At 42.8% G+C, this 13653-nt stretch overlaps 1 protein-coding gene across 3 annotated transcripts in view; it reads right to left on the reverse strand.

Annotated features, from left to right (window-relative positions):
- The window catches only part of tns1b (tensin 1b), a 95618-nt gene that overhangs the window by 80258 nt on the left and 1707 nt on the right, over positions 1–13653 (reverse strand). The window contains exon 1 of one of the 3 annotated variants that reach the window (XM_029851182.1): positions 5240–5384. The exons of 1 other annotated variant lie outside the window; for it this stretch is intronic. In XM_029851182.1, coding sequence (XP_029707042.1) covers positions 5240–5260 — 21 coding nt within the window. In that variant the 5' untranslated portion in view covers positions 5261–5384. Of the gene's footprint in view, positions 1–1981; positions 2354–5239; positions 5385–13653 lie in introns of those variants that run through there. One more of the 3 variants, XM_029851158.1, reaches the window with a different exon arrangement.

The raw sequence follows: 13653 nt of genomic DNA on the forward strand, positions 1-13653 counted from the left end.
TTCAACTTTACCCCACAAATGAGCCCCCTGTTACACTATAACAGATGAAAACTGTTCCAAGGTTTGTTCGTGCTTTATAACGGGTGAGTTATGCTTGTCAGTAACATATGAAAAAGATTCACATCCAATATCTGGAATCAATAAAAATCTGTGCTCAAATTACCATTATCAAGTGAGTCATAACTGTCATTGTGGCGTAGTTACCAGTTGCTTTACAGCACCAACTAGTGGACACTCGGGGAACTGCATCCATATCTAAAACCAGAAGCATTTGCTCAGTTATTAAAAAGCACACATCTGGGAGAGTAAGTGCAACTATGGCTGAAGGAGGTACCTTCCTTTGATTCTTTTGAAATTTTGTCTGCTTCTGTTTTGTTTTGTCGATCAAAGCAAAGGCTCAGAGGTACTTTCACATTGAGTGAGATTAGCTGGTTGTCAGGTCACCGTCCTTGAACCATGTAAAGACGAGTACAAAGCAGGGTCGGAACAGAGCTGTGCGCCAGGTTACAATGGACTCAGAAGCCAAAGAAATAACAAGTCAGCGGGTAAGCTTGTCAGGTGAGGGGACAGAACGAGAGGAAAGAGAGTGGAGAGATGAGTTGATAGATAAACAGGATAAGGAGAGAGTGAACGTGTAAACACAGGGGTGTGTCCTGTCATCGTGGCCGCTGTGATCAAGGCGGAGTTTGCTTGTTGACAGACGAAGGAAAAACACACTCCAGAAGCCCCCCTCAACACACGCACACACCCTCTTCCCCCCCCGACTCCCATCTGTTGAAAACAATGCGTACCCAGGGCCCTCCCTCTGAACAATGCTCACATGTGTGTGCACGTTTTTCCTCCATTCTCTTTGAGGAAACAGCCCCAGAACGCACAGGCCCGTCATCACAGCAACACTGGTGTAACACCTTTACTGCCCGTTTCCATCTGGGCTGACTATAAATTTCAAACACCACGGCAACAAGTTGTAGATTCTCTCCCCTTTTTCAGGATTTTGGGAAATAAAGACACCCAGACCAGCGAGGTCCACAAAACAACATAACCAAAATATGAATGTGTGATAACACACCTCTGTGAACAGGGCCAACGGCAGAACGAAGCATCTGTAACGGCAAAGAGTTCACAGGGATGTAGCTGGATTAAGTTGACTTGTGTTTCAATCACATCGGAATCAGCCGAACAGAACCCGGATTGTGGAAGAGAAAGCACACCCCCTCTTTTGTAACCAGAGCCAAGAACTGAGAGCCAAATGCCAACCCAGACCAGAAAGCTACCACCTACAGGAGGCAAGCAGCTTTCTGTTGGAATAAAGGTGAGGTGATCACCAGTGGACAGCACAGAGATGCTGATTGGCTGTTTGGCAAACCTGCATCTTCAGGTTGGGGACAGTACCTGGAGTAGCTACTAGTAGTCAGGGATGTTTTTCTTTTGGTTTTTGTGCTGACACACCAGGGAACACCTTAATCTACCTTCATATGGGGTCTATATGAGGAGTGGATTCTGTATTATAAGAATTTACTTGCTTCATTTGCATCTAAAACACATCTCGGCCCCCATCTCTCCCAATTATTGCAGAATCAGAAGCCACAGGCAGGTAACCTCACCCAGCATGTAACAGTGGTAGATTCTATTATTTTTCCTACAACCTAACTTGACCTTTGGCTTGTATTGTTTGCAACTAAATGTTAAGGTGAAAAGGCTAACAAGTAAAGTGAGACATGGCCTACATGTTGGTATTAAGAGGTCAAGCACTGATTGTGCCCAAAAGTAGCCCAACTGCAGAGACATGTTTAATTAGATAATGCACGCCATCTGCTCTGGAAGTATTGGATTACCCAAACCAACAATCCAGATTTAATTCAGCAAGGGTGCTTTTGCACAGCCAATAATCTTAATAATCTTAAAAAAAAAAAAAAAAACACTTGTCCCAACTTCCTGTCATTGAAACCAATATCATCTGAAATGAGGAATAAAACTGTACCTTGCTCTTACGTCCCCTTTGTTGGAAAAAGGGGAAAATGCAGTAGAAAAAATATTTCACCCAACTGAAGACTGAGGTTAGACACCAACTCAGTCCACCCATTCTTCCCTGGACACCTCCCCACGTCCTCTGCTGAATGATAACCTCCTCTGTCTCCAGCCTGCCCTTCACTGGTACCACTTTGTCCTGGCTGAATGGCTCTTTTTCATTTCCGAGAGGCACTACGCTTCCCTCCAGTCTCTGAAATTGCAATTCCTGTGGCTGCAGTAATTCCTAAATGCATCTTTGTCCGTATTCAACATCCATCCTGCCCCCCGTTCCTCTGGATGCTGCAGGGTCCTCCGCTGAAAGTGGGCGGAGGCGGGGTGGGTCCTGCAGCGCTGTCTGGTAAAGGCACTTATAGTGATGGAAAAAGGAGGGGGAGTTGTGCAATTTAATGCAGAAAAGAGAGGGTGGCTCAGACTGGTCCAAGAGAAGTAAATGTGAGATGTGATAAAGGGAGCGTTTAAACGCTGCTCTATTAAAAATAAAGCTAAAAAAGTTAGCTTAAAATAAAAGCATCTCCACGCCTCTGTATTTCTGAGTTACTTGTTCCATGACAGATGGAGCTAAATGAATCCCCCTTCGCTGTCTGGATGGCATTGGTCTGTCTGCATAGATAATGTCAGCAGTACCATGGTTAATGGTATTAGCACCAGTAATACTGGACTGCCTGTTGCATCACCACCGTGCAGTTATTGTCTTACATGGACATTTTAAAGAAAGACACCAGTAAAGGGCCCATTTAAATCCCAGTAAATGTAAATGGGGGAAACAATCTTTGTTTGCTGGGATGCTTAAAAAAAGTCTGTAAAGAATGAAAATGGAAATATATATATATACATACATATACACACACACATACACACATATATATATATATATACATACATACATATATATACACACACACACATATATATATATATATATATATATACATATATATATATATATATACATACATACATATACACACACACATATATATATATATATATATATATATATATATATATATATATATATATATATAGATTTTGTTTTTGTTTTGTTTTTTAAATAGAGAATTTTTCTGTTTCGTTGCATTTGATTTTGGCCTTTACCGAATAAAAGGAAGTTTACTCCTCTTTTTTTTCCTTTCAGGGACATAAAAGAGGGAAGCATTTGACTTTTTGGTGAAAATACTGAAGTGTGCCTGCTGTTAAATTTGGGCATATTCTTCCTGGAGGGGGGATGTTCCTTTATTTCCCTTCTGAGGTCAAGAACATTTTTTAGCCAAGAACCCAACGCTGGCGCTGCTTCGTGATGCTTAAAACCTTCATCAACCAAATGCAGGTATTGTCCTCCTGCTGAGCCCGTCTCTTCAGACAAAGTGACGTTTAACAGCCTGGACAACGTCATGGGTGCCTCCTGACTCTCAGCAGCACAAACAATGAGCTCAGCTACGGCCTCGACCCGACACATCCAGTCTGTTGTCATGTCGAGGAAACCAGACCAGAGAATAAGGGTCAACGTTGCCTCCAGAGGGGGGAAGCGGCTGGCTGTGGGTTGAGTCAGCGGCTGAGAACAGTTTAGGCCACAGCTGGTGGTAGAAATTCATCAGTTTATTGCATTACCCCATCAGTGATGTGCAAATTAATTGAAATACATGGTTCAGTTTATGGTGTAGGTATGAATATGCATATCAAGGAATTTGGGACGCTTCAGCTCCCTCATCAGAACCGAATCTGATTGCACATTTCAGAGCTTTTCAGCAACAATTAATGAACATGAAGGACATTGTGTACCGAGCTTACAAAAGCTCCATTGTTCTCACCATCCAGAGTGACATCCGGTGAGTATGTCCAGAAACAGTTTGTCACCGTCACTCCAACAGGAGCAGAGCTAATCTAAAATCAAAACAAGCCAGTAGCATAACAACATTTACATTGGGTTCAATATTGTGTTTCGCAGAAACGACTCGAGTGGAGAAGCTGTGATTAATGCAGGAATTACCCCCTGGCCCACACGCTATTGATCTAAGGCATCCAGTTTAGGATTGAGAGCTCATCAGATATAATCATGTAGCCAATATCAGTAGTAATGAAGTCAGAGCTCTTAGCAGGACCGAGAGAATAAGCTCTGTCTTCAAGTGGAATGGGGACTCGCAGATTTCACCAATTGTGTACAAAATTAAACCTAAATTCAAAATGAAAGTTAAACGAGACATTGTGACTTCCACCTTTAATAATGTTTTTAAAATAACCCAACACTGCTCATTTAACTCTGTGACAGCTGCAGATAAACAAGATTAAAGGCATCGGTGTGTTTTGGCCTCATGTTGATGTGCACTAAGTGGAATTAGCCAAGGAGCCACTGACGGCTAATTAAAGAAGCCTTCTCCTAACAGGCACCAGCTGAGGCTGACCGGTGATAAATGGCCGCCTGCCTCCTGAGACGGGCAGCCCATTTGTCCTGAATAGACATCTGACAATCAGCTGATGAGAAAACCCTGAGAACGAACCGCTCGCCTCGGACGATGGACCAAAAGAGAGACACAAAGACCTGAAAATCAGAAGACCTGACTGAAATTTCATATTACTTTCAAGAATCTAACCATGAAATTTGTGTTTCCCCAATACCGTCCAGGTCCCGATGTTGCTCTCTGTGTTAAAAGCAAATGCAACCTGGTATCATCTCTCAATATCAGGACTAAACGCCAGCGTGAGCTGTCCAACAGTAAACAGGAAGCACTGTAAATCCAGAGCAAACCCAATTCTAGGAAATTCGTTTCTGATTTTTCTGTTATGACGACATTGAATTCCCACTGAAATTGAATAATGTTCTCCAACATTTAAAAAGCAGACATTCTGAGATTTACTGCTCCAATCCAGAAATCTATGATAACAGCTTTACATTTCACCATTTCACGCATTAGAAAGAGAGCCAACTATGAAGTCAGAGTCCATACGTACGGTAGATACTCGACTCATTCCCAATGACATGTTACAAACCAGATGGTTGGTGATCCGTGTCCAATCGCCTCACATAAATCTAAACCATCTGAGGTCTAATGTCCATGGCACAACTGTTACTTTACACAGGAACAGTAAGACGAGTTGCTGGTCAATCAGTCACAAGCAGGAAAAAAGCTTCACTTGCTTTGTGCGCTGTGGTGGAGCTAACCAGACCTCTGGCCACCCACAGTTAAAGCTGACATGTTGGAACAGCACTCACCATCCAGAGCGACATGGCCATGGTGTCTTTCCCTGAAGACACCTGGGGCAGTAATTCCCTTTCACGGATCCGTGGCTCGCTCTAACACCACGTAGGCTTCTTCTGGCATTAACAACTTATTGTGCCGAAAAGTTGGATGCACTGACCAAAGAGAGCCTAGCGGTCCAGCCTTTATCCTGACATACTTCCTGAGCTGTATTGTTAGCAAGCAGAAAGGAAACAGACACACACACACTCACGCGCACACACACGCACGCACACACACACACGAGTGAAGGCCAGTGTCAAGGGTTTACACCATGGAAAGTGAGAATACCAGGGGCTGTTTTGCTTTGAGGAGATTCTGATTCTTCCAGAAACTGCATCACTGCTTTCACATTAAAGATCAACTATATCAGCCAGTAACAAAAAACAGTTTCTAAACCTCTCTGCCCACCGTCACACGTTGCAGGGATCCTTTCTCCTCCCACAAGTTGAACAAAATAGGCCAAAATATGAAACAGAAAATATGTGGTGTTCACTTTCAGGAAACGGGGGATAAAGACAGAATTTCACTTCAAAATTCTGAAATGGAATCCAGCTGAACCAAAGGCCAGTCTCTCACATGTAACAGGCTACAGACACCTGCCTTGAGATCGGAATCCTGCAGGAATTCTGCAGCAAGCTGAAATAATACGAGAGTCTTAAGTTTGCTGGCGGTCAGGAAAAATGCAGAGGGTCTCCTGCACTCCTGAAAACCACATATATCCTGTTAAGAAGCAGGTTAACGGACACTTCAGCACCCCAAGATACCTCTATGCTGCAGCTGTTGTCTTCCTTTCTTCACAAATGCTGCTGTATTTGTTTGAGAAAGTGAATTTCTTCAATTCTTCATGTGGAACAAACAATCTTACACTAAAGAGTGAACGTCAATACCAATGTAGTCTTTCACATGTAGCATTCATGCACGCTCCTCTACTGGAAGTTCCCCTGAGTGGGTCAGGTCTTATCTTATTTTTATCTTATCTCTTTGCCCATTTAGATAAGTTCATCTATGGCCAGAGTTTGCAGCTGTCAGTCACGACCACTTACAGCAGGGTGGGATTCATTCACTTGCTTTTAATGAAAGAGTTAAACTGCACGGCTGTAAAATGTATCACTTTTTTACGACAGGTAAAAGAAAGGGGAAAAAAAGCGTTGTTGAGCGTAAATGTCCCAGAACACTGGAGGCGCTGACAGCTGAGAGGACGATGTCTCGGCAGCGAAACATAAACCCAGTGCCATCGGCTGCTCCGTTGTTTTTAACAGACACCTCGGAACTGGTGCATTCACTGCCGCTCGTCCATGAGCACGGAGGGTTTCAGGGAGCGGAGGATGCTGGGTGGAAGACAGAGGTGGCGTCACATGAACATTTTTCACTCCAACTCTTCTCCTCCTGACTGAACTTTAACAAGGTCTTGGAAAAAAAAAGAGGTTATATTTACTTTGAAAGGCATGTGTGGGATCTTGAACCGTTGGCATTTTAACACATATCACACATGTTCTGCATTAAGTCATCGTAAAAATCGGTGATGTCATGGTTAGTCACTAGGAAATGGTTTCAATTCAGATGTAGATTTATGGAGGCTGATAAACACTGCATAGTGATAACACTGTCAAACACTATTCATCATTTTAACATGTGTTGCATTTATCAACTTTCAATTGATTGAATTCAGACAGTTGTTATATTGTGATATCTGAGCGGGATTTTTGACACGTGAAATAACTTCTCTGCCTTTAACCCTCCCCTAAAGAGTAGAGGACAGCTGTGGGGCCAGGGAAGCATTTGGGGGTTAAGGGTCTTGCCCAGGGGCCCGCAGTGCTTTCAGGACCTCAGTGTACAAAATAAACTCTGCACAATTACTACAACCCTAACCATAACACTGACGGCCCCCTGCTGGGTTTTTTTTCATAATTATCAAGCGAATCAGGCTGAAATTGCTAAATAATATTATATACGGTTGGCGCAGAGCTCCATTGACTCTCATCACTAACCCCCCCCCCCCATCACCTTGGCCAGGAGGTCACCCGCTTGTATGTGCATCAGCAACTCAACACTCTATTTAAAGGGCATGAAAGGTGTAGCAGATAGTCAGGGGGGCAAGTATACATAAATAAATAGTTCCTTTACAAGGAGTACAACTGAAAAGGTGCATACTGTATGCGTCTTCATTATCGCATTTAGCTATAGAAGTGAGGACGCAGTCAGTCTCAGAGTTTCTCCCAATAAAGGAGCGGAATTCCTTCTGGGTGCCAGCTGTTGCCCATGACGAAGGCGTGTCTACCCAATAGTTGGGCATTATGCAAATGTAAGTCATGCCTGAATGGCCCCGAGATCGTGCGTGCGTGTGCATGCGTGTGTGTCTGCCGTGCGGTGTGACCGTCGCATGGCTTCACATTTCACCCAAATTTTATTGGTGCCAGTGGCCTTTTGTCTGCCTTAATTAAATTAACTTCTGAAGAACAAAGCTTGTTGGAGGGAAGCGCTGGGATATTGCGCAGACATCACCTCGCTGTGGGAGCTTTTAATGGTGTTTACATTACAGTCAGTCAGTGCTTCAGAAAAAAGGGGCTTCGCTTTCAGAACATTTTACAACTTGGTAACAGTTGCGCAGGAGGGGCTGTGCGACATTGTCCTACTGAAACATGATTGATTCCTAAAAACAAAGACAACTCTCAACGGACCATTTAATTAGAAGTGAGGTTTTTTGAAATGTTTACAAGTTAATTAGGGAATTTAGATGTTGCTAATTGGAAAAAATCTATAGCTCTTTGTGTGCAAGTAACTCATAAAATCCAGGGAAATGGCAATGACTCTATCAAGACTGAAAAGGCCATATCCTCATCCTGTCATTAGCTCTGGTTTAAAGTGCCCCAAATGAAAAAGACATTCTTTGCATCACTGGTTCTCTTCATTTTCCCCTCATGACAGCTTATTTCCAAGTCAACATGACAGGGACGCGTCCAGACGGCAAGCAAACAGTGTCACACGCTTTCCTCCGAGGGATAAAAGAGCCGTGAAATTCCGACATTTGTCCAGTGTCTGACATAACGTCAGGCAAATCCAACCCTGGCATCTTGATGGGCTCTACGTTTGCAGTTACAGGCTAGGACAGACAGGGATCAATTACTGACCGTCGTACAGTGCTTTCAGAGGAACATCATCGAGCAAGCAGCAAGTAAAGCAAGAGACTGGACAGACCCACTTGGACAGAAAACTGTAAAATAAATAAATAAATAAAGAATGACCTTCAAATGATTTCACCACACACTCGACAGAAGCCCCCCCCCCAAGCATCTCCTCAACAACAATTAACAGCATTGCTGTGATTCCTTCATCCACCCATTCTGTTATTCTCACTAAAAACCTATTTTTTTTATTTATTTGTCCACTGTATCTCAGCATAAACTCAATGTTAAACCTGATTACAGCCGTCGTATCGTAAGCGAGCATGTGGAAATGCAAGAATGATTTAAAAAAGATGAGAAAGATGACTGGGATGTCCTCCAGTTAACTGGTTAATGTGTTTTATGGTGTTGAACTGCTAAATGGTTAAAATCAAAACATATCTGAAAACAGATAATAACATAACATAACATAATCTGCAACCTGCAGGACAGATTAAGCACTTGAGGGCAAAATTACTTTTCAGTTCCTGCAACTTGCATTTGATCAATATAAACAAACATATATTTACTAAAAAATAAAACAAAACTTAATCTATTTCCTAGACATTCATCCCACTGAAGCTATAAAGTCCCTTTACATCCCACCTGTCCTGCCTCATGATTTAATTATGTTATTACAGAGATAGTGGTGGATGTATTAAGATAAATCCAAATCTATATCCTATCATTTCTTCTCCTTACACACACACACACACACACACACACACACACACACACGAGTGTGAACACTATGGGGGATGTTGTAAGTTAAGCTGGTACTTTAAATATAAATGTGTGGCGCGCTGGTGCTGCTTGTGTAGGATTACAGGCGTGTGTAGCAAATGTGCGGTACTGGGTCCAAGAGTGTGATTTCATTAAAGATTCCTTCGCATGGCGCATAGACCAGGACACACCCGCTGTCATTAACAGGGATCAGCTCGGAACCCTGGAACATTTGCTGTTGCTTTTTTAATAGAGTACAGTTGAGTTTCTACTCCCGTTGTGCTAATAATAACAACAAGCTTGAGACATTTTCTTGCAGGACAATCAACTGTTGTCACTCCTTGCGTTATTTTAAGGCACCGTGGAGAAGTCGCATCACGAAACAACAGCCGTTAATGTTCAATTAAACTATTGCATTATTTTATGACATTTTATGCTCAATTTTCCCATTTATATACTAGTGGATAGCGCAATAATATAGATTGTAACTTCTTTGACGTTTATTAAAAGCAATGTTCATTTCCACCACCAACCAAAGGTTTTCATATATTGATCCAACAGATCCTCATAATATGAGCGCTGATAGTGTGCAGCCTAATATGTTTATTAGATTTCATGGTTTTGTAAATCCCATTACACATCTCCTCCCAGTCCAGTCAAAAGCCACATTCCAGCGCAAATACCAGTTAAATTCCTCCCAGTGGAATGCCAAAGTGTGCAAGCCTATCCTTTTAAAACCACTGAGGGCGAACTAGCAACAATGATCTGCCTCAGCTTGTTACAAGCACTGGAGCAAAATAAAGAGAGGGAGACAGAGGCTTGCTCTCTTTTATCCAGCATGTGTGGGATTTATTATATCCCAAAAAGAAAAACATTCTACAGATACTGAAAGCACGACTGGCTGACCTGGGTAACGCATCCGACTGTAGCCGAAAACAGCTTTTGAATGGAGAAGAGCCACAAGTGTTAACAAAAGACACATTTTGAGGTGGAATGACTGTGACCTGGGAGAGTCCAGCTTCCTGTCCATCACTGGGAAGCCCGCTGAATAGCAACAGAGGCCCCCAGAGTGAGACTTTGTGGGATCTGGATGTTGCCAAAAGTGATTGCCACATCTTGTCAAGTGTTGGGGGAGACAAGGAAATCCCCCGAGGCTTAGAGAAATGTCAACAAAACTGCAAAATAAAGGCCACATTCATCGGCGTACAAAGCAGTCGGAGCTGGATGGTACAGAGGGCATTATGTCGCATTGAATCCACAAGGTCTGAGGCAAAGGTGGAAGTCAGGATGCCTGCTTTACATTCCAAGAAAAGGGGCACACAACCGTGACCCCAGAGGGGGAAATACAGTTACCCTGTGCCTCAATCTATCATCCTGTCATTCTATCCACAGTGCATTGCAAAGTGAATTAAAGACACTTTAAGAAGCTCAAAGAAGTCCTATTGTACCCCCATTATCTTCTTGTTCCACAGGCTTTGTGGGGAACGTTACACATCACTGAATCCCTAATGTCCTGAAAGGCAGTTCGGAAAAGAAATATCCGCTCATCGGATTCACACATCCTTTAACCAGGCAGCTTAGAACGCAAAGACACGGATGACCAGAGTGGATAAAACGGATCAAATTATAAGCAGATTCCACACTGGTGGTGAGCACTGGGAGAAGACTTTTCACAGGGCAAATGCACACAGCAATGGCTGCTTTTCATCTACAAAAGAGACCAAGGGAAATATTAGTTTCTGTGAACCTTCCTCACATTAAAAGGTGAATCCTGTTTCTCGACCCTCCGGGCCAAAACAATTAAGCAGCAGGTTTCTTAAATGAGGGCATTAAAAGGTTTGTTCAAATGCATCAAGTCAAGATCTGCTGGCAAGAACTGATTTAATTGGCTGTTGGTAGCATAATGGAGAGAGACCTCATCAAATCAAAATTAGACTTTAAGCCACCATGTTGGGAAATGTGGGGCTAGAATTACTGCCCCTCCTAAAATACCCCCAAAACACTTCAAACCAAAATCTGATCCACTGTTAATTGTGTCTCTCAGACGCCACCAGTTGGACACTTGAGCACATGAGTAAAAGGATCTGTTTGGGGTTGCCTGACAGATGCTCCATAACCTGCTCGGGTGGCTCATCTGCTGCTCGCTCAGCTCCCATTCTCCCACATCAAGACTTGAACTTGCACCAAGTCGCAGAGAGCATGTCGATGTGCCGTCACACATCAATGAGGAGCAACATCTGGGTGTCTGGTGTCACTTCTTATCATTTTAACTTGCTAAAAGACCAGATACTTGTCCATTAAACTTAATTTATCACCATGGTTTACATGTTTCTGGACTGCTGGTGGAATCAGAGCGGCAGGGGAAGGTCCACAAAGGTCCAGAGAGAAAATGCCCCCTCCACAATGAAAGGAGCCTTACTCAAACCATGCCAGGAGGTGCCCACCTCCTACACCATCCACGGCCCAGGGCTGATATTTGTCCACACATTTCTTTCTGTCCGCGTCTCTAACGTGATATCTGTTTGCAAGGACTGTTAAATTTTGAAGAAGCTTCCTCCTCTGGAATAAAAGGTGAAATTCCTGCGAGCACAGAGGTAAAAAGACAAAGGTCAGCCTTGCTGAGGTATGACAACCCTCTCCCAGGTCAAACACACACCGGGCAGACTTCCACAAAGGAAAACACAGAGAGGGTCTTGTTCTGCGGCTCATGTGCAGGTCAGTACCGGCAGGTAGGATTGAAATGATAGGCCTCTACAAGAGCCACAGCACAGAGGGCACACTGTTCCCCCACAGCTAAACTATTCACTGGAATGCTATAGGGGCAGCAGGTAAGTTTCAGCTCTTCGCTGTGTGCCATGTGACACTGCTGCCTCTCAGAACGATGGGAGGGACGTGGACGATACGAGATTTGGGGGGGCACTGTAGGACAGTTTCATCGGAAGTAGACTCTTAAACCAGGAGAGCGTTATTGAGTGAGGCTGCATTTATGACATTTATGAACATATATATTGTTGCATGGGTGGATCTTACATAGGGCTCATTCATCTACTCAAAATACTGAATAAAGAAGTTATTTCTCATTTGCAATTCATCTTGAAGGCATTATTGTTATTTGAAAAGAAGCCTTTTTTTTATTAAGGACCATTAAAATAGTATTATATTTAATTTGGCATATTTTGTTCGACAACCTTGTTGCTGTAGATTCTGAGTACTGTGGAGATTTTATTCATTAAACCTTTTACAATAATTAAAGTATTAATTTATGTTCTAAGTGGGGTTTTTTTTTTTTATTTACTAAATACCAAACTTACAGTTGATTAAGGCATTTTGTGCATTTTAAGTCCCACTTCTGTGAAATACAGGCTCGCACAAAAAGCACAGTTAATCCAGGACAACTGACAAGGAGTGTTGCTGAATTTTTTAGTAGATATGTGTTATTCTGGCCTCACTCGGAGAATAAACTATTCAAATTTTAGCACAGCAGCGCAATGAGATTACTGTCAGACGATGATCCAAAACCAGAAACAGCTCGAGTTCAACTGTTGCCATGAGGTTCTAATCGTGAACTGCTGTGTCAGATGGATCCACAGCTTACAGAAAGTTCTACCAAGACTCATTAGGCTTGATAGAAATAACAATTCACTGGTGGAAAATGAGAAATATTCACAATCTCCCTCAGATCTCCAAGTTTGTTTCGCTTTACACGGGATTTGATCATTTTCCTGCCATCTAAAACTGCATCACAGTTTTAGGGAAACTGCATCGAGTATTGAAGGTAGTATAAATATGTGTTAATTTTCCATTGAGCTTTCTTGCAAAGGATTCTTTGAAGTTTGGTTATTTTCTGTTATGGAGATCTGAGCTTTGCCATCATAAAACATCCGCTGGGATCCGAGCACATTCTTTCTGAAGCTTTTCAAGACCCCCTTCACCTGGTTCAAAGACCTGCTTGTGAACTTTAGTTTCGACACCATGAGGGTTTAACATTCAGGGCGATTCTTATCGCGGTCCTGTTGGTCTTCTTAAGCCTACCACTGACGGGAGCAACCAAAGGCTCTTCTTCATCTGGAACACAGGAATGACAATTACCACCAGGAGAAGTGCATCTACATTAAAAAGAACTATTTCGATTTTTTTAAAAATCCATTTGGTTGCAGAGCGAGTTTCTTACAGCCGTCATCACTCTTGGCCCCCCTGACCATTGTGGTCAATACAATAGTTATTATATTACGTTATTAGTTAGATTCAGTATGTTTTACTTCTAAAAGTTAGTTACGTTTTTCAACCAAATTGGATTTCTTGGTATGGGGGGGGTCAGAGGTCGGTGACCACACCCTCCTGGGAAGATATTAAAGCCTCAGGCTGCAAACTAACCCAGCAACTTGTGCAAACTTAACTTAGAATCTAACCACATGGGACATGTGGGAGAGGGTATGAGGGAGAAGCAGACAGTCCCCCTACATCAGGGCCACTTCTACCAATCATGATCCTTTATTCAAGGA

Source organism: Takifugu rubripes, chromosome 1 (assembly GCF_901000725.2).
Source record: "Takifugu rubripes chromosome 1, fTakRub1.2, whole genome shotgun sequence".
Taxonomy (NCBI): domain Eukaryota; kingdom Metazoa; phylum Chordata; class Actinopteri; order Tetraodontiformes; family Tetraodontidae; genus Takifugu; species Takifugu rubripes.